General features: G+C 38.6%; 1 protein-coding gene across 1 annotated transcript; it reads right to left on the bottom strand.

Annotated features, from left to right (window-relative positions):
• Positions 1-16,595: 16,595 nt before the first annotated feature.
• On the bottom strand, positions 16,596-21,939 carry LOC104602012 (coatomer subunit alpha-1). The gene is made up of 4 exons (XM_010265548.3): positions 21,551-21,939; positions 21,066-21,310; positions 20,110-20,604; positions 16,596-19,965 (listed from the first exon to the last, which is right to left on the bottom strand). Exons 2-4 carry the CDS (start codon positions 21,271-21,273, stop codon positions 17,012-17,014), a joined length of 3,657 nt encoding a protein of 1,218 aa, XP_010263850.1. The 5' UTR covers positions 21,274-21,310; positions 21,551-21,939; the 3' UTR covers positions 16,596-17,011.
• Between the last annotated feature and the right edge of the window lie 639 nt (positions 21,940-22,578).

The following is a 22,578-nucleotide window of genomic DNA, read 5'->3' as shown; positions in this document are numbered from 1 at the left end:
TGATATGTATAAAATATATTATATTGTATTATATTATGTATTAAAATATATAATTCATTATATATGTTGTATAATATATACAATATTTTGGTTTCGGTTCAGTTTTTCATTTAAAAATTCGGTTTATTTAGTTAGGTCTTTAACCGAATAAACCATTTGCTCACCCCTACCAATGGCCCATTTTGCATAATTTGAAATATAGGACCTAATGCATATGAACTTGATTTACCTTCGGACATGGGAATTAGCTCAACTTTCAATGTGAAGGATTTGTTTCCTTATCGAGGCACCTTCGAACCTCCTACTCTACCCGTAGGTGTGCACAACCAGCACTGCTTCACCTTCAGTACCCATACCCATTCTACCCCGAGCTCAGCCTTCACATGCTGAGCAAATTGAGAGTATTCTCCAAGATGAAATTGTCACTTCCAGATTAGGTGGTTTTCAACGTTATCTTTTGAAATGGAAAGGTCACCCTGACATTAGTGCTATTTGGATTTCAGAAGAACTTCATCACCTAGACCCAAATCCATTGGCGCAATATCATTCTCTTACCTCTCTTGAGGGGAGTTCTTTTCTATCGAGGAGAATTGATGGAGATCACTTTGAGACCAAAGCACCAAATAGAATTTTAGGCATAGACAACATTAGTTTAGAGTTTACTCTGATTAATGCAAAATTTGGGTTTAATTGTAAAATTACTTCTTAGTAAGGGGTTATTTGTAATTTTCATATTTGATAAGAATTTAAGTGTACTTTTTATTTTTGGCGGGGATTTAATTGTAATTTTCGTTTTCTAAGCTTCTTATAAATTCACATTATGTTAGGGTTGTATTATGTTATGTTTTGAAAAATTGACACTTTGGACTTCTCTTCCTTCTTCAAATTGTTTTGAAGAATAGTTTCTAAGTTTGTTTCTTTCTTCTTTTCCTCTAACAAGTGTTATATCAAAATGTCATTGAGGGGTGTTAATCCTACTAGAACAAAGAAAAACAAGAAATTTACCCAAGTTGGGCCTTTGTTGCTAGAAGGCCCTTGTGCTTGTCTTTACACTATGCTTTCGAACATTGCTTCAAACAAACAAAGAACATTGGCTTTAAAAAGTATTCACTAGTAGATTTTATAGTGCATAAAATATTCAGTACAAACTTCTTAGTATTTCCAATACCCCCATTGCCTTTTTTTCGTAGACCTTAAGTTTGCTATTACTTATGAAAACAAGTAATCCATAATCCATGCATCCTTTCTTTTCTCTAGCTTAAAACTTAAAACACGATACCATGTCTTCATATTGACCTCTCGTAGAGCTAGCAATTCTACAATAGAAATTTACAAGAAAATGAATAGTAAAAGAGAAACTAAAAATAAAAAAAAAAAAAAAAAAATGTATATAAAAATTAGAAGAAGATCCAAGAGGATGGAGTCAAACAGAAGCATCAAAAAAGTTTCATTTCAGGTGAACTATTTTTGCTGAACATTTCAAGTGAATCTGATGCTTCTCTATCACTAGCGACTTACAAAGGCAAAGAAAATGGAGGGAAGAGCTCTAGTTTAATAGCACTTTGTCGAATCTCCTAATTTTACTATGCTTTCCCTTGCATTCTAACCTTTTCTTGGTCCATGATGGTTCATTTGTTTTAGGATTCAAAAGTTCAATCCCATGTCTATTTAAGCAATAAGCTAAATCAACTTTCAACATTCCATCGGTATCACCTTCAGTGGTTATGAAATCAGCAATGCATAGTACCAATATAACATTTTTGAACTCCCCAATGCTTATCCAAGACAAAGTGATCATCAAGCAAGCTCCTTGACTCCTAAATTTGTAGTGCAACTTCAGTAAACAAACCACACTCAAGACTCAATGAGGACTGTCTTAAAATTATAAACGTCATTATATTCTTTGGATGACTATTGTTGCACCCATTGGATGGTATATGCAAGTTGTTGCTCCTAAATGTAAACTCCCCACATTAAATCTCCAACAAGAAAATGCATCCTCAGATTGAATTGCAATTAGTAAAAAACCAGGAACTCATAAAGAGTACGTAACTCTTTTTTTTTTTTTAATTAGTGCGAAAATTTACATGATGGGTAAAGAAAAACCTTAGAAATAAATATTATGCCAAGAGGGTCAAATGGAAAGACTGCAAGAAAATTATACACAACCATGATGTTTGATGTTTCATGGATTTGACAAGGATGAATGTAGTTTCTAGAACCTTCTTAGGTTTGTGAGTGTGATTTTAGCTAGTCTCAAGCATTCCACTACTGCTGCTTAACAAATAAAGAAAATAGACCGTAGCCAATATAACACATGTTACCAAGCGGCTCTCAAGAGGGAATGGTAGGCAAATTTTCACACCCTTATTCATACTTCTAATATTAGTATAGATAATTATTGCAATTTCAACCATCTTACTTAAAGTTTTATCAAAATACAAATTTACCCTATAGCTGACTCAAATTGAATTCAATGAAAATTCTAGAAAATTACACCCCATTACACCCTAAGTCCAAATTCTAGCAATTCAAGAAACTTGATTTGTGAATATACAATGAACTCTATGACATAAAGAAATTCATTATTATAACAATAATGATCATGTAAATAGAGAGAGAGAGAGAGCTACAAACAGTAGGATTTGGAGAAGACGACAATCCTATTGGAGTAGATGATGTTCTGTACAAATATCAATGTGAGGAGCGCTTTATAAGGAGCGAATCTTAATTCATTTGGTGCGGTCTTTCTCTCTCTTACTCGCTCGTTCACAATTCAAAGGACATTAGGATAACGATATAATGAAACAAGCTCAATCTTCGATGGCAAGTTGGGATCACTTGCAAACAAAAGACATTCCAAGATCATCCCAACATGATCGAAACCGCACATCTCATGCATGGCAGTTTCCACTTTTGTGGTGGATCCCAATCTCATGCAAGATGTGCGGTGTTAGATGATGTTGGGAGGGTGTTGGAACGTCTTTTATTGGCAGGTAATTTAGAATCCTCAGTGGCTACCCACTTGGCGCTATGTGTTAGTAGCTTATCAAAGATCATTCGTTAGTTCATTATAGGCGTGTTCAAATTCGGTTATTAAACAAAAAACCGAATTGAACCAAATAGAATAAGCTAATTCAGTCTGGTTATTTCAGTTTTCAGTCCGGTTCAATTTTATGAGTTTAGAAATTTTGATTTGGTTTCAGAAAATATTCAACCCAATCAAATCGAAAACTGAATTAACCAAAATAAACATAATTCATTACAAGAGCATGGTTATTACCAACTTCTATACTGACTTGGTGCAACTTGGCTTAAACTCGGTGCTCTTTGTCTTGCTCCAACCAAGAACCAACATGCTGGTTCAAGTTCAACTTTACCAATAAAGATGATTGGAGAGATGTTATTGCTAGAGGTGTGCTTATTAAGAGTGTTGTAAGATTATTCCTTCCTATGCTTTATCTACATCTCTGATTTCTCAACAATTTGCACGTACTTTGAATTCCTATGTCGTGACTTTTTGTGGGGATGCATTGGTAAGTCTAATTTTATTTATTTGAAGAAGTGGAGTTCTTGCATTCAAAGTAAGGAAGTGGGTGGACTGGGTTTCATAGATTTCAAAATACTTAATAATAGCGGATGGGCCCCTGCTTCACAAGGGTTGGAATGGAATTATAATATTGCTATTTGCTGTATTAAAAAATACAATGATTTCTTAATAAGAAACTTGTAATTATAAGTATTCATGTCTTGAAACTCATATAAAGACATAAAAGAGATCATCATGTGCTCTTTTCTAAATATTGTTTCAGCAAAGCATCTCATATAAAAGAATACGATCATACAGTGATAGTTTTGAGTTCTACTTCATAGTTGTCCTCTGTTTCACATTGAGAACTCCCAATTGACCCAGACAGTAGGACCATTTGGCCCGAAAACAATCTAGGCAACTGGTTCCGTTTTACCCCAAACCCGGTCCCTAGCCAAAAAACGTTCAATCAGTCAACAACCCGTTGACCCGAGCGGTCGAACCGTCGACTTGTTCAACGGTTTTTGGCCATTTTTATTTTTAATTACTTTTTTAATTTTTTTGTGAGAACGGGCAATTCGTTCAAACTAGACGGTCAAACTGTCGACCTGGAAACTGGTGGTCAAAACGGTTCCATTTCTGGATTGTTTTTTCTAGATGTCAATAATTAAACGAAATAACTTTGTAGTCATAGTCATGGAAAGGGTGGGCATTGCAAGGGATTCCAAAACCTTGAAAGATAAATCCAAAGTGACCTTAAACACAAAAAAAAAAAAAGAAAATGGCGGTAAATCCACCAAACTGGAAAAATCAAGGGAAAAAAATCAAAAAACGGAGTCCAAAGTTTTGCTTTGAAACGGAGCTAAATATACATGCAATCAAAGAAAGAGACAAAGTAGATCATCTTGTAAGAAAATAAAAAAAAAAAAAACATTGCACAAGAAAACCCAAAGAAAAAACAAAAGGGAAGAAATAAAATTGTGGTAAACCCTAGACCATTTTGAACATACCGCACACACTCGAATAAAGCCCACAGTAGAAGAAACCTTTGAATAGTGAAAATCCAAAAGCATAAAAACCATGATTTTCGAACTGTCGTTGACCCAGACAAATGGACATTTCAGCCCGGGTACCGTCCAGGCAACCGGTTCCGTTTTTCCCCAATCCCGGTCCTTGGCCAAAAACCGTTGAATCGATCAATGACCCATTGACCCGGGAGGTCGAACCGTCAACCCGTTGACCCATTCAATGGTTTTTGGCCATTTTTTTATTTTTTTAATTGGGAACCATCTAGGCATTTGGTTCTATTTTATCCCAACCCCGGTCCCTGGCCAAAAACCATTGAATTGGTCAACAACCCATTGAACCGGGCGGTCGAACCGTTGACCCCATTCAATGGTTTTTGGTTGTTTTTTTATATTTTTAATTTTTGTTGCCCAAACGGGTCGTCCGTTCAAACTGGACGGTCGAATAGTCGACCCAAAAACCGGTGGACAAAACAGTTTCATTTTCGGGTTGTATGAGTCACATGCTCGAATGACATAACACGTATGATACTGCTTAATGGAACTCACACACTCAATTTTTTACTTGTAATTTTTGTTGTCAGAACGGGCCGTCCATTCAAACTAGACGGTTGAATCATCGACCCAAAAACCAGTGACCATAACGGTTCCATAATTTTTGTTGTAAAAACGGGTCATCTGTTCAAACCAGATAGTCGAACCTTATGTTTCAATGAAGAATCTTATATATATATATATTAAAGGGAAATACATTAGTATGGCATTTTTTGACCTCAAACAGTTTATGGACCTGGGTTTTTGATCATTCTTTTTGTGATTTACCTTCAAAGGGGAAGAAGTCTGGAGTTTAGGCAATCATGTTGGAATGTAGAAAATTCATATTCTATCAGGTCCATGACCTGACGGCTAGACACCTAAGGATTCACAAGTTGCTAGAATTACATTGAGGGCAAAGGTTACTTTGCTGATTGATCAACAGTCAAATACATGGAAGCATGATTTATTAAACCATCATTTCCTAGTGGTTACACATTTGTGTATAATGTATATATATACATGTTATTTTACATTATATTATATATTTTATATATAAATATTATAACATGACATGTATAATTTATATTATATGTAATATTTTATATTATATAATATATAAAATAAGTTTATATGCATGTTATGTCATTTAATATAAAATATTATAGATATGTAATGTTTTACATATGAAAGACATTGGCCCAGAATCAAGCCCAGGCCCGTGTAGACCTAGGCTAGGGCTTATGTTTCAAGCCCGGAATCCCAGGCTAGGGCGGGCCTAGGCCTAAGCTATAGCCCTTATCATAAGTGCAAAGCCCAGCTCGGCCAGGCCCATGATCACCCCTAATCCACACCTCACTTTTTGATTCCATGTATCTCATATACATTTTATGAATGATCTACACAAAGATCATAAATGTCTAATTTTTGTATTTTATATGATAAATATATTGAAAAAAGGCATTGATAAATTAATATTAATCAATAAATATTAATTTTAATAAAAATGATAGTAAAATAACTAAAAAATAATTTAAATATTTAAAAATATTACTTTATTGATAAAAACATTAAAATATTAATATTTAAATAAATAAAAAAAGAGTGAAAAACGAGCACCTTTGGTTTTGTGCTAGAATTAACATTAAAAATATTATTTTATTGATAAAATATTAAAAAATTAAAATTAAAAAATATTATTTTAAAATTTAAAAATTAAAAAGAAAGAAAAGTATGTAGAAGAGATATACTGTATCAAAATACAGTGTGGAAATGTCGTAGACCCGCCATATCCATGAGATATAAGTGTGGCTGAAATTTTGGGCTATGGACGGAGACAATCCATAGTATATTATGGACCAGTTCCGTCCACGACCAACAGAATGGTGAATTCACCCCATGGCGTGGACCAAAATGGACCATCCACGAGATGAACACACTACCGAATGCCATCTAAATTATTAACAGCCTCCAAACTGCAATCCTCAACTGCATCTATGGCTTTTGGAGAAGTAACATGGTTATCATTCTAGAAATTTAAACATATTCCACCTCGGGCCCATCCTTTTTTTTTTGTGGAAACTGAATTTGCTAAGCGTATAGCCAATTTTGATTCCCTATGTAGCATTTGCGGTCACAGTGAAGAATTACTACAACACCTTCTATTCTCCTATCCAATTGTTATGCATATGTGGTATGTTGCTATTGGGATGAACGTTGATGCAAATCCTTCTTGGGACCTCAAAGACTGGTGCACTGTTGGTATGAAAATTTTGGGGCCATGAAGTGAAGTAAATAGATCCCAATATGAGATTGAATGAAAATGAGTTGTTGGGGCCACTAAGAAAAGAATAAAAAAATTGGGCCCAAGAAAGATATTGGATTGAATATTGAGGATTGAATGAAAAGGAGAAATATACCATTAGATCCAAACCCAAGAGTGTGTTAGGTAGGGCCCACACCTACCACGTAGAGGATTGAATATTGAGACAAAGCCCACCATTCATGGCAATTAGAAAGATTTTCTTAAACTCTCAAATCAATTAGAGAGATTTTCTCTAATCAATTTTAGTGGGGCCCAATTGATTGGCAACCATGCCTAATTAACAATTTGGTTAAAAGGAAAATTTGATTGGATGATTCAAGGAGGATTAGCTTAATTCAATTAATGGATTTCCTTCCTTATGTGGGCCATATTTTCTTGACAAGTGGCACCTTTACAAACCTCTTCCAATCAACCTTTTTTATACAAAGATCACCAATCTGTTAATTGGAGATCTAAACCAGCCAATTTTCTCAAATAATACAAAATTATAATTAAGAGAATCCCTTTCAAATCAATATGTGGGTCCCATGTCAATCAGCATTAAATTCCAACAATGATTGGTGGATTCAAATCAATTTAAATCCTTTGGCTCATCGGCTAAGGGGGAACCTCTATAAATAGACAAGAGGAAGCTCTAGCCCTCCTTTGGACCCTTTCTCCGGTTCTCACACTTCGGCTCCTCAATTCCTTTGCCTATTCTTATTTCTTTCAAGAAAAGGTGGGGGGGGGGGAAGAAGAGACAGCTGCCCCAAGGGAAGAAGGATCAGAATTTTGAATCCTCAACCATTGAAGCACCAAAACAGTTACAGCTTCATGCAACGTCGGTTGAAGGATTCAAGCCTTTGAGTTGCTGCAATCAAAAGCTTCATCAAATTATTACAACCCAAAAGAAAAAGAAAGAAAGTTCTCCTATTTTTGTATGCATACAATTGATCGTTGCATGTTCTTTCTACAACTACAAGTTATCAAGCTTTTCGGATCGTGTCCGTGACAAGCTACAAGTACAGCTTTGGGTTGTGTTTGTGACAAGAGAATCAGAGGGTTTTCTTTGCCAAAAAAAGAGAGTATGTATCCTACTTACATTTCTACAAAAAAATTAAATTTCTTTGATTTATCTTTATTAATTTTTGTGCTCCAAATTTATGCATGAAATTTGTGTCAACAAATTTCTGGCACGCCCGATGGGACCTCTCTTTCATCTCATCTCTCAAGTCGGCACATCAAATTTTTTGTAAGTGATTTGGACACATGGCTCCAAAGAAAATCGTTTCAAGCGTCGTCGGGAACAAGAAAAACTCCACATATAACTCAAGCTCATCCGGATCAAGTGCATTTTTAGCTTCCAACTACAAAAGACCAACCACCCGCCTTATGACAAGGTCCAGGGATCGCAATTGGTTGCACCTCTCGCCTTCTATGAAACTCAAGGGGTTCCTTCAAAAGTCCGAAATGCCAAAAAGGGACCTTTAAGGCTGCCAACGACAAAGGACATTAATATAAAGGAGGCAGCCCCAATGAAAGAATTCATCATAACAAATCCACTTGAGCATCCAAGAGAAGGATTACCCATGTCGGACACGGAATCTAGAACTGGCTCAAGGTTTGACTCTCATCCCAACTCCCCTAAGACTGAAGGGTCCGATTACATACAGACACACTCCTACACTTCGGTAGCACCCGTTATGATGGCGGGAGCTACTACAATGGAAGAACAACTTATTGAGATGGTTGCGGCCATCACTAAGTTAACAAAGATGATGGAAGATAAGGACCTTCAAATTGCTTCTCTCATGAATCGAATGGAACAAATACAAATAACAACATCCAACTAGGGGCCTTCACACCCACTAGGGTACACCCTACAAGTAGACCCTCCCTGAGAGGAGTTGCCAGAACGTACAAACATATGAGACGCCCAACATGCTTCGGTTGCCTCCCTCTCAGTACAACAACTCCAAAACATGATATCTAACACAATACGTGCTCAGTATGGGGGTGTTCCACAGTCATCCTCAGTGTATACTAAGCCATACATTGAGCACATGGATCATATGCCTATGTCGTTAGGGTACCAGCCCCCAAAGTTTCAACCATTTGACAATAAAGGTAACCCTAGGCAACATATTGCGCACTTCATGGAGACATGCAACAATGTCGGGACCTATGGTGATCTGATGGTAAAGCAATTTGTATGATCTCTACGAGGAAATGCTTTTGACTGGTACATTGACCTCCCTTCTGGATCAATCGATAGTTGGGATCAATTAGAAAGAGAGTTATTGGATCGTTTCTACCATACTCGATGTATTGTAAGCATGTATAAACTCACCACCACAAAACAAAAGAAAGATGAACCAGTCATTGACTATATCGATAGGTGGAGAAATCTCTACCTTAACCATCAAGACAAGCTCTCAGAAGCTTCAACTATCGATACTTGTATTCAAGGCACGCATTGGGGTTTGCATTACATCCTTAAGGGAATAAAACCCAAACATTTAAGGAATTGGCCACCCGCGCCTATGACATGGAACTTAGCTTGGCTACCTTTGGAGAACATCACCTGGATGATTTCCAAAGGGAAAAGGAAAAGAAAGATGGTGAAAATGAGATGAAATTGTCTAGACCGATGCAAGTTCTAGCAACCTCAATAGCCCCTCTCAAGGTTATCAAGAAGAAAAAAAGCAAGAAAGAAATAAAATCAAATATTAGCAAGAGAGAAAATCCAAAACTAACTCTTAAGGAATTGGAAGCGAAGGTGTATCCATTCCTTGACTCAAATGTCCCATAAATGTTGGATGCCCTTCTAACCGAAAGCTTATAGAGCTTCTTGATAGTAAATGCCCAGAAGAGGAAGAGAAAATTGATCATCCGAAATATTGTCGTTACCATCGGGTAATTAGCCACCCAGTTGAAAAATGGTTTATCCTCAAAGATAAGATAATGCAATTGGCCAAGTCAGGAGTGATCAAACTAGATCCAATTGAGGACGTAGCGACCACCAACATGACAACCATTACATTTGGATCCTTTGAACTTGAAGCTCTCCAATGCCCTCATCATCCTGTCATCTATGAACTTACACCAGGGGCATCACTAAATCAAAAACAAATCTCCAGTGACCCTTCTACTTGTGGCTATATACTAGGGGCAATACTAAATCGAGCACAAACACAAGCCTTAAGTCCTAAGAAAATCCCTTCACCCTAGTCTGCCATGTCACTCTCAAAAGATGATTGGGCCATCATTACATGTCGAGAGCATCATGTGGCACACCAATCCACTCTACCTTGTGGACAATCAAAGCAAATTAAAAGGAAGGTTCAATCACAGAAACCCCCCAAAAGAAAGAAAAGACAAGGCAAGAACACTGCTATCCAACCACCGTGAGTGATAACTAATGAAGTTCTGAAACAAGCCCCTCAACTTCTAATTACTATACAAGAGTACATAGAAAAAGAATTCTTTTCTAGATGATGTGTAGCTGTGCATACAATCACATGTTACACAAAAAGAAAATGAGTCAAAATTCCCTCCTAGATATGAGCTTAAACTATCTGTATTCCCAGATACGAGCTTAAACTGTCTATTAGAAAAAAAAAATAAATAAATAACTCACTCAATTCACTCCTACATATGAGTGCTCCCAAATATGAACATAAACTGTCTATTAGAAAAAAAAAATCACTCAATTCGCTCTTGGATATGAGCCTAAACTATCTATGCTCCCAGATACGAGTTTAAACTATCTATTAGAAAGAAAAACTCACTCATTTTGCTCTTGGATATGAGCCTAAACTATCTATGCTCATATACAAGCCTAAACTGTCTACAAGACTCTGAGGCTTGAGTATAAATTGCTTTACTCAAAGTTTGCTCCCAGATATGAGCCTAACTGTCTACAGGACTCCCGAGTATGAGTATAAACTATTCAACTTCCAAAATAACTCAAAGTTTGCTCCTAGATACGAGCATAAACTGTTTACAAGACTCCCAATTATGAGTATAAACTATTCAACTTCTAAAATAACTCAAAGTTTGCTCTTAGATACGAGTATAAACTGTCTACAAGACTCCCAAGTATGAGTATAAACTATTCAACTTCCAAAATAACTCAAAGTTTGCTCCTAGATACAAGCATAAACTGTCTACAAGACTCCCGAGTATGAGTATAAACTATTCAACTTCCAAAATAACTCAAAGTTTGCTCCTATATACGAGCATAAACTATCTACAAGATTCCCGAATATGAGTATAAACTATTCAATTTCCAAAATAACTCAAAGTTTGCACCCATACATAAGCCTAAACTATCCACTAAGTGCTCCTAGATAAGAGCCTAAACTATCTAGAAAGCCCCAAATCGCAAGTACAAATCACCTTGTAAACTACGTCATGACTTGATCCTTCTAAAGGTACATAAGCAACCTGAAAAGGTGCAGTCACAAAATAAATTATTTGCATTACTCCTAACCCACACGAGTATAAACTGTGAATGGCAAAATCAAAAACAAAAAAAAGGACTCCTGGCCCACATGACTATAAATTGTGACCAACAAAATCAAAAACCAAAGAAAAAAAAACTCCTGGTCTGCATGAGTATAAATTGCAAATGATTCAAGAAATTTCTGCTCTCGCTTGCAAAAGTGCAAACTTTGCAAGTCAGTGGTTGGAATGCCAATTACAATAACAACCACCAACTTGGGGGGCATTTGTTAGTATGAAAATTTTGGGTGAAGTTCCAATATGAGATTGATGAAAAGGAGTTATCGAGCCCACTAAGAAAAGAATAAAAAAATTGAGCCCAAGAAAGATGTTGGATGCTAATGTATTCCCAAAACAATATTGAGTAGGTTTAAAAGAGAGAGAGAGAGAGAGAGAGAGAGAGAGAGAGAAATATACCATTCGATCCAAACCCAAGAGTGTTAGGTAGGGCCCATACCTACCACATAGAAGATTGAATATTGAGACAAAGCCCACCATTCATGGCAATTAAAAAGATTTTCTTAAACTCTGAAATCAATTAGAGAGGCTTTCTCTAATCAATTTTAGTGGCAACCATGCCTAATTAACAATTTGGTTAAAAGGAAAATTTGATTAGATGATCCAAGGAGGATTAGCTTAATTCAATTAATGGATTTCCTTCCTTATGTGGGCCATATTTTCTTGACAAGTGGCACTTTTAAAACCTCTTCCAACCAACCTTATTTATACAAAGATCACCGATTTGTTAATTGAAGATCTCAAACCAGCCAATTTTCCTAAATAATACAAAATTATAATTATGAGAATCCCTTTCAAATCAATTTGCGGGTCCCATGTCAATCAGCATTAAATTCCAACAATTATTGGTGGATTCAAATCAATTTAAATCCTTTGGACCAGCTCATCGGCCAAGGGAAACCTCTATAAATAGAGGAGAAAACAAGAGGAAGCTCTAGCCCTCCTTTGGTTCTTCCTTGGGACCCTTTCTTCGGTTCTCACACTTCAGCTCCTCAATTCCTTTGCCTATTCTTATTTCTTTCAAAAAAAGGGGGGAAAAGAATGAACGATTGCACCAAGATCAAGGGAAGAAGGATCAGAACTTTGGATCCTCAACCATTGAAGCTCCAAAACTGTTACAGCTTTGTGCAACATTGGCTGAAAGATTTCGGCCTTTGAGTTGTTGCAATCAAAAACTTCATCAAATTACTACAATCAAAAAAAAAAAGAAAGTTCTCCTATCTTGTGCACGTACAATTGATCGTTACAAGTTCTTTCTACAACTGCAAGTTATCAAACTTTTCAAATCGTGTCCGCGACAAGCTACAAGTACAAGTTTGGGTTGTGTTCGTGACATGAGAATCAGAGGATTTTCTTTGCCAAAAAAAAAGAGTTTGTATCCCACTTACATTTCTGCAAAAAAAATAAATAAATAAATTTCTTTGAATTTATCCGCATTAATTTTTGTGCTCCAAATTTAACGCGAAATTTGTATCGACATACACTAATTGGGTTCGTTTGGATAATCCTCTTGAACATTCTGTCTCTACTTTTGCAAAATGCACAATCACTATTTGTGTGTTTGGAAGGCTAGGTGCACATTGATATTTGAGGGAATTAAATTTGATCCTCATCACGTGGTTGCTTCAATTCATTCTTTTGTTCAGGACTTATTTCATTGATTGATTTGAATCCAGTCAATTCTACTATTGCAACTCCTCAACTCCCTTCGCGCCCTCGATGGGTTTGCCCACCGCATATTTGGATCAAAGTGAATTTTGATGGTGCTTGCGTTCTCAAGCAGGAGAAGGGTTAGTTATTCGAGATCATTGTGGCTCATTTATCGTGGCTCAAGCTATTCTGTTTTCCACTCACTCATCGGTTCAATGTGAGGCATTGGCTCTTCTTGAATCTATTAATTTGGTCTTAAAGTTTGAAATGGGCTTTGTTATCTTTGAGTGAGATGCTCTACAGGTAATTGACTCTCTGTTGAGAAGCTTTCTTCACTTCCTTGGCGGATTCACAATATTCTTGCCGATTGTAGAGAACTTCTTTCCAAAATCTCCTACTACTCAATGGTTTTTATAAGATATGGTTGTAATACTATAGCTCATAAGGTGGCACGCCGCGCTCTCGTGGTTCCTAGTAAGCCTGTAAATGGTATTCAAAAATTCGAATTCGAATCTGAGATTCGACATAATCGAATCGAACTCAGATAATTCGAATTGGACATTCGGTCAAATTCAAATACCATTTTTTTACCGAATAAATTATCGGATCAAATTCGGATATACATTGATCTGATCCGATAAATATCCGAACCAATTATATATATAACTAAAAAAAAGTTAATAAAACAATTTCATTGAGAAAATGAGAAATGAGTTTGAAATCCAAGTTTTGACTTTCGAACCTTACCTCTCCCCAGTCTCCACTCTCCATCTTTCAAGTTTCAAACCCTAACCCTAAGTTCCTAACCCTTCGTCCCTCCCTTCGCTGTTGCCGGATGCCGCCCGAGCAACCACCATCATCGGACACCACTCCTCATCCTCCGCTGCCCCGCCTGTACTCTCTTGCCAGTCGTCTCTCATCTTTCCTCTATCTCTCTTCTCTTAGTGACTCAATATCGCTGCCGCCCAAGCAACAACCACCATCAATGGCAGCGTCAGTGATAGGAATCGAGCACCGGTCACCGGCCACTACCATCTCCTTCGTCGTTGCTCAATGCCTCAAGGCCCTCAATCGTTCAGCATCACCGGCCACTATGTTGCAACAGTCCAGCATCAACGGCCAACACTGCTCACTGCTATCGCATTCGCACCGTCGGGAACCCACAATTGCCACCATCACACACTCACACTTGGCCCACTGCCAGGAACCCACGATTGCGGCCGTCAATCCCCTGCATCAAGTAATCGATCGAATTTGAATCGAATCAAATCTAGCCTGATTCAAATCTAACCTGATTCGATTCGAATTCGATCCGTTTATAGGCCTAGTTCCTAGGCCTATCACTTGGTCTTTACCACCAAATTTCCTTTGTAATTTCTGTATCTTCTGATGTATTGGTCCATTGAGTTGAATTAATGTTTTGCCTGCATAAACAAACAAACAAACTTAACCAGTTTGTGTCAATTAGGTGCTCCTTGTATTTAAAGCCCCACCATGTTAATTTTACAATGGATTTTGGATTTCCAATGATATTTTATCTTGATTGTTATCAAAGGTAAAGTAGTTACTTTTTTTCCGTGTTTTTTCACTTTTGTATAAAATCAATATAACAAATATATACATATAAATATTCTTATATTTTCATCCCACATATTTATTTAATCATTCTTCCACTCTTACCAAAACATTTAGGTTGGCGATAACATGATTCAATCATACTAGAGAGAATATTAAGAAACAAATAAAATATAAAAAATATAAAATTAAATTTGTGCTAGATTTAGGACAAAGCATAGCTTTGGAAATAGAAAAGAAAATTGTATAAAGTTCTCTACTCTACGGTTCAAAATATCGATACAAGTCGATATGCCTCAGTACTGTTTTTTTATGTTTTTTTTTAATTTTTTCGAAACTGGTTCAGAGGGGCCAGTTTAAGGCCGATCTACCCCTGAACCACTCACCAACTTGAAACACCCCCTATAGGGGCATATCGGAAAGGCTCCGATATGATACGTATCGGCCGATATAGGCCGATACATATGACGGAATTTTGATCCTTGCTCTACTCTAAAATTAAAACAATATCCTTTTATAAAATTTTCAATAAAAAAATATATAGTCCAGAATGATCTATTATCAAAAAAGAAGTCCAGAATGATCCAGTTCTAGCAAATCCTACTAAGGGCGCATTTGGCTTTAGATTCTCAAAACACTTGTTTGGGCCGGGCCAGGTTCAAGCCAGGCTTTGCCTCTATATTAGCAGAATATATTCAAGCCCAAACCTGAGCCTAGCCCAACTATTGGGCTTAGATCTTGAGCCCAAGCTCAAAGCCCAACCAAGAAACTTAGGCAAGGATTTTTTGTTTTACTCAACTACAAAACTAATTTATTTATATTAAAAAACATCAAAACCAAGGTTCAAAGCATCGATACGTATCAGCCCGTATCGACCGATACATATCATGCCGGTGGCTTCCTGATACGCCCCTACTGGGGGTGTATCGGGGTTCTGACTGGTTCAGGGGTGGAGGATACTTAAACCGACCCTCCTGAACCGGTTTTAAAAAAAAATAAATAAATAAGGGATGAAAACACTATCGATGTCCCCCGATACGCCCCTACCGATGTATCGGGCATATCAATATTTTGAACCTTGCTCAAAACCCAAATATACCAAAAGATCTCAGTATGACTTGAGAAAAAGATAAGAGAAAGAAAAAACTATGTATTATATTTTTATTATATATAACATTATCGAGTCGGGCTTTTGAGAAAACTCTAAGTCCGGCCCAAAAAAAAATCAGGGCTAGCGTTTTGAGCCTGAGCCCAAGCCCGCGAACCCAAAATCTTGTCCAAGCCTCAGTCCAGGCTGGCCCGTCAGGCTACCCAGCAAAAGGAAAATATTCTTCTGGGCACAAATTGACAAAAGAACGAATTAGGTTTGCACTTTTATTTTTCATTTATCAGATGGATCTGATTATGACATGATATCCAATGCTTGCTAATTTTAGCGCAAGTGAGCTGCTTGGTGAATCACAATGCTTGTAGTTGAAACATGGTCATATTTGGCAGAGTAATGAGGGTTGCCGATCTGTTACTATACAAATTACAAAATGAGTTATATGCCACCATTAACAAAAATATCCATTAAGTACCATGTAGCACGCGCGTACCCCTCCAAAACCTTAACCTCAAGATGGACATGACAATTGGCAAGGCACATTAATATCAGGTAAGAAACAAATAAATGGTATAACCAGTAGAAAAATCTGAAATCCACTGGAGTCGACAACTCAGTCACTTGGGACAACGCCAATTTTGCACTCCTCAAATCTCAAAGGAACCAAGACAATGACAAATTGGCTGGCTACATTTTGCACAGAAATTGAATGAAAATACGATTCTGGGTTCTGCGACATGATCGTGATCGGGACTGACTTCAACAAGTAATACTAATTTTAATATCAGGCATGCTACATTGTAATCAAAGAATTGAAATGAACTTTGGCTGCTGCTGTGAGAAAAAGGATAGTAAAAGGGTAAAAGTTCTATTACTACAACCAATTTAAAACCCCATCCACCAAACTCACAGGATGGAGTAAATTGCTTTCTGCACCTGCATACATCGACCAGTCGTCTTACCTATCACTGAACCTTTTAAGTGTCTTTTGCCATTCTTGTTCATGAACAACTAGCAAGAATGGCTAAAGTCAAAATTCTTAAATTGCTTATTACAGTGAAATCATAATTGTCGGAATTCAAAAGAAGAAATGAAAAAAAAAAAGAAATAGAGGGGTAAAAGGAAAGAAAATAACCAAACAATTAAAGAAACTGAACTCTTGCTTTTGAATATTCCTACCTTTGCTCGCCAAGACGAACAGCCAACATAATTGGTGCCACTACCAGCAGGAAAATTTTAAAAAGGCTCCTGATTCAGCAGCTCAATCATCTTTTCTGAGAAGGAGAACAGAGCAGGCCAGATGCATCTGCTCCAACAACTGCAAGCTCACAAACATTACAGAGCTGTCCCTCCTGGGCTGGCACAAACCGCAAACTGCAATATGGGCATGAGACATCCTTCTGCCCCCGGTATATTGGTACATATGTTGCCCCACAAACCACAAATGGGTTTCTGAAATCATAGTTCAATTGGCTAGCATCTTTCATGTTCCTCTCAGCTGCCTGCAGGACTTGCCTGGCCATCTTAGATTGGTTTTCAACAGTGGGGTTAGTCTCCAAAAGCCGTCTAGCAAAGTTTGCAGCTGTGCTGAGGTTCCCTGACTTGTAGCAAACAGTCATGGCATTCAACAATGCAAGCCTCAAGTGAGGCATCTGAAGGTTGCAGTGGGTGAAGTAAGCAGCAAGTTCTTGCTGGCGTACTGGGTTGTCCTTAAGTTCCCTCCTCTTCAATTCCATCTTTAATCCCAGTACGTACTCTTTTGCTATGATAATAAGTTCCTTGACTTCATCTACCTCTCTCCTTGATTCAACAACAATCAGAGGAATGGTGTGCAGGATACTTAGGAAGAGGCGTAGAGCCTCGGTGAATTTCCCAGCTGTTGTTGCCTTGTACCCAGCCTTAAGCTTCTCTTCCAACTGGGAGAAGTTGAACACAAGTGCTGGTGGACTCCTCACATTAGGGCTGGCTGACTCATTCCATCCTCCCTCAAGTGCCAGTGTTATCACTGGAGCTGAAGAAAAAGCACGTAGATGGGTATGGCTGCCAGTATGTAGATCAAGGAACATGGGCTTCAAAGGAGTGAAGTTCTTTATGCCTAGTTGCCTGCTCAATAAGCGCATAGCAGTATCAAAATTGCCAGCAGCTGCATGTTCACCAGCAAGAGACGACCTCTGGATCCAAATCTGGCTTACAGGCATGCCAGGGCTTGGGGCAACAAATACTGCAGAACGGGAGCCAACAGTAGCCTTTGGAGTAACGACCTCGGGTGGGAGCTCCAAATCCTCAAGGTCCCATCCACCCTCTTCCTCATTTTCTCCACACACTTCTCCATCCTCTACCACCACAGCAATGTCACCATTCTGCATGCCATTTGCATCAACAATATCCAAGTCCTCACCCCAATCACCCTCAGCAGCCTCTTCATCATCTTCCTCTGCACCCCTCCCTGCATTATCCAGTCCACCCTCAAAGATACCTTTCATAACCCTCAACAAAGGCCAATCTCCTCCACAGAGAATAGGTGATGGAGGCATCAGAAGCGATGATACTCTCCCCTCTGGCAAGGTTGGAACATTATCTCCCAATTCAGCTGCAAGACGTTCAGCAACATCCTGGAGACCATGGACAGCAGCAGTAACATATGCAAGGGGCAAATGACCAGCATTCTCCAAAATTTTGACACGCTCCTTGACATCACCCAAGTACAGGGCATTATGAAATTGGCCCATCACATCATTTTTTATTTCAGCAATTCTCAGCATTTTAGACAGTTTGTCCATATTCCCTGTTACCAAATACAGGAAGGATAACCTCTCAAAGTTCTTTGTCCTCTGGTATGCATATTCTACAATACTCGCATTGCCCTGGCGCAAGGCCTCTACCCCCAACCTATACCAGTGGTCTTTCTCATCGATCTCCTTAGCTGAAGCAACAGCGATCTGAATGTTACCACTCTCAAGTGCCAAGTTGAATCGAGTTCTCTCATCTTTTACAAAATGAAGAGCAACTTCTGGGAAACCTTTCTGCTGCAAATAGGCAATCATGGCCTGCCCACAGAGCTGTGAGCTCCTGATCATGCTCATAACCTGATCATATCTCTTCTTTAAAAGGGAGAGCTTGAAAACATACTCTGTTGCATCAATTACTATTGTGCGGTTCTTTCCGTCCCGGTCCAAGCAAAATATGGTGTTGCCAGAAACCTTGGTAATGTATATTGGGACATCAAGGGTCCTGATGATCCCACTATCCGCATTAGGAAGGCAATACTTTATATGGTTCAGAGTTGTATATATGAAGACACCATTGTCATCCCAAGCTCCACTTTTTACACGGATGGTCTCGTGAAGAGTGCAACGATGCGTTAGTTTCTTACTAGCAATAATGATAGCATGTTTGCTGAGCAATGCAACAGACTCCATGTCATTTGACCAAACAACATACTTAACAAAAGGAGTCTGAAGATCACCCAGAACAAGTCTTTGCTGCAGGTCAAAGATGACCACTTTATCCTCTGCTCTGCACAACAGATTGCCAGTTCCAGCATAGAATATTGCATCTGTAGCAATAGGAAGTCCACTTTTCTTCACAACCTCATTCTTAAGGTTTTTAACCAATACTTGGTTGCTGCTCTTGTCGAGAACAGCAAACCTGTTTCGAGCCACAAATATGGCTGAACCTCCAATTCCTCTTTTTGCCTCTTGCACTGTATCACCCCTTCCAATGCTGTCTTTGGGTACAATATAAAGTTCATATGAACCCCCATCAGCATCTGAACATACCAAGACGGCATTTTCTGTGGGGCTATAAGACAAAGTCCTAGGGCCTTGGTTTAAGCTGGTGGAACCAGGCCGCCGTATTGGGATAACTTGGTTGTCCTTCTGAGTCGAGAATTCATATAAGCGCAGGAACCGGTCTTTGATGTAGTACAAATTATCACCACTCACAGAAAAAGCAGGTCGTTCTCTCTCCAACTTAAATACAATCATACCACTATCATGACCAGCTGCTAGAAGGTTCATCTCTGGATGAGCTGCAAGAATCCAGAAGCGATCATGCTCCCTACGGAAAGTCTGAACACCTGTCCGCTTTGTTACATCCCACACACGAATGCTTTTGTCCTCTGAATTTGACACAATAATGTCCTGCCTAGCATGGAACATCACACATGACACATTATTCATGTGTCCTCTCAATGTGTCAACTTCCCAAGCCTTTGTATCTGAAAAGAGAGGTTATTTCACTTCAGTTGTTGCTAGCATTCCACAAAGTTCTAAAATCAGATAAAGAAGAAGAGACTGAAGGCAAAATTGAAGAGTAACTTTTTTTTTCTTTTGTTTTGAGGGAGGGTGGCTTATAACATTACCATTCATGCGCCAAAGTTTCACTTGGCGATCATCTGCTCCAGACACAATCAAAGGCAGGCTTGGATGGAATGCAGCCCAGTTGACTCCCCGATCATGCCCTTCTAGGACATATTTAACAACGGCATCAACACCACCAAACAAGTCTGTGTTCATCTGACTAAGCCGCAGAATGTCATCTGCAGGGGACACCGTCTTCTTTCGCAGAGCACCAATATCCCAAACACGAACAGTCTGATCTAATGATGCCGATACAACCAAATCCTCTTTAGGATGGAATGTGGCACACATGACATAATGGTTGTGTCCAGTTAATACAGAAATACAAGTGCGAGATTGCCAATTCCATATTCTGATGGTCTGATCGTCACTTGCACTAACAATCCATGGGTACTCATTGTGAAATTGAACAGTGCGTATGTAATCCAGATGGCCAAGAAGAGTGAACAGACATCGATGCATCTTGTAATTCCAAACTTTAATCTTGTAATCGTCTCCTGCACAAGCCAGCATTTTTCTATAAAACAAAGACTAATGGCCTCTATAACCTTCCAGAAAGCAGATCAGGCATTCAGAAACACAACAATCACATCACAAAAGAACCAAAAATAATGCATAATGCTAAGGGCATTTTATGCATTCGTTAGAGTTTTGATTATTTATATAATTATCAACAACGAAATGCTAAATTTGGGTGTCAAAACAGGTCACCCATGCAATATAATGAAGAACAAGGAACAATTTCTGACACCTAGATCTATTCCTGCAATACCAATCAACAACTTGAGCAATAAATCCCATCAATGAATCTGCTTGAGATTTAAGATTAAAATGGAGGCAATTTAAGCAAAATCAACGCATTCACAAACAACGGGCCTTATAAGTAACTGTGATTGGAGAATTTACAAATGCATGGAAGACGAGAATCAAATGTTCACAGAATAGCAGAATTATGTACCTCCGGAGACAAAGAGCGGCTGAGATTTGTGGAAATGGACGCCACGAACAGGTCCATCGTGCTCGTCGAATCTATCTATAAGAGTACCCATCCTGTAATCCCAAAGCTGGATCACACCGCTGTGAAGACTCGCAAGAATCCATGGTCTTTTACTGTGAAAACTGAGGCCTTTCACTCGATTACTCTTAGTTTCGAATTTCGTCAGCATCGTTTGCAATTAAATTTTAAACCCTAACGACTATGAACTGCATCGAAACATAAAACGAATTTCAGCACAACTTACTCAATCACGGAACACACTAACGCATACCCACAACCACTCCACAGATCAAACCAAGTTCAAAATTGCCAATCAGAACTTGTTTCAATAACCACCGTAACTCTTTGATCCAGATGCCGCAGAGTACAAATCAGATACAGATCTACAAGGATGAATTTTTTCGAGATGACAAAAGATTTCAAGAAAATAGATGAAAATAATTTACCTCAGATCTGAGAAGGAGAAAGTCGGATCAAGCGGACCCTCTGGACGCCTCTGCAGTGGCCACAATCAACGGCAGAGAACGAAGAAAGAGGGAGAGTGAGTGAGGAACGGCGCGTAGGATAAGCAGAGGCAAGAGTGCCGGTTAAGAGGTACGTAGATCGGGAACCCTGAGAAGAGAGAGAGAGAGAGAGAGAGAGAGAGAGAGAAGAGGCAAAGATTTTCAGTTCTCTGGCAGATCTAGCCTCGACTAGTATCTCTGTGTGTATGTTTGTATGTAAGAAAGAAGGAAAACGAGGCGGAGGATCAAAAATAAACGAGGCCAGGGAGATGATTTTTCTCCCTCTCTCTCTTTGTAAATTCACAGATCGAAGAGAAAGAGGGTACTGACACGCGAATTAAAAATGTTTTGGTTCCACCGTGTTAAGGTAGGCGATATTTAAACCTTCTCCGATCTACAAGCATTAAAGAATCTCTGTTGTCAATTTTTACCATTTAGACGGTCGTGATGCTCCGGAGTCGTCTTTCTTGGTCACAAAGGTGCTTATCTGAGAATGAGATATAGGATGGGATCATCAACGGTAGAGATGTGACTTATGGTGCTGTCAAGAGTGTTTTTTACCGTTGGATTGAAGGGAGAATTTTCCCCATTCAAACCCTTCACTCTTAAGAAAAAAGAAAATGTAATCCGAAATCAGATCGAAAATTGACCCGATCGGGTTTGGATAGGAAGAATTTGAGACTAGTACGTGGTATGTGGTCCAACTGTTATTTTGATTTACTTTTGTCGTCAATCTCATCAAGTCAGTTAGCCAGAGGAGAGCTATTTCTCTTCTTGGAATTGGAATTTGGAGGGTGCTAAGAAATGGGCCGGCTTTGGAATTGGATATTGGAAATGGCAATAACCCAATTCAAAATGACCCACATCGGCCCGAGGCTTTGTATCCGTGGTGTGGTGTCGGTGGGCCTTGTGTTGTTCCAAGCAGAGCACGAGGGCTCTTAACGTTCCCAGCGAGGACTCTTATTTGTTGG

Source organism: Nelumbo nucifera, chromosome 6 (assembly GCF_055504915.1).
Source record: "Nelumbo nucifera cultivar China Antique chromosome 6, China Antique-T2T, whole genome shotgun sequence".
In the NCBI taxonomy this organism is placed as follows: domain Eukaryota; kingdom Viridiplantae; phylum Streptophyta; class Magnoliopsida; order Proteales; family Nelumbonaceae; genus Nelumbo; species Nelumbo nucifera.
The sequence above is the reverse complement of the archived record's forward strand: the minus strand, read 5'-3'. Positions and strand labels throughout refer to the sequence as shown.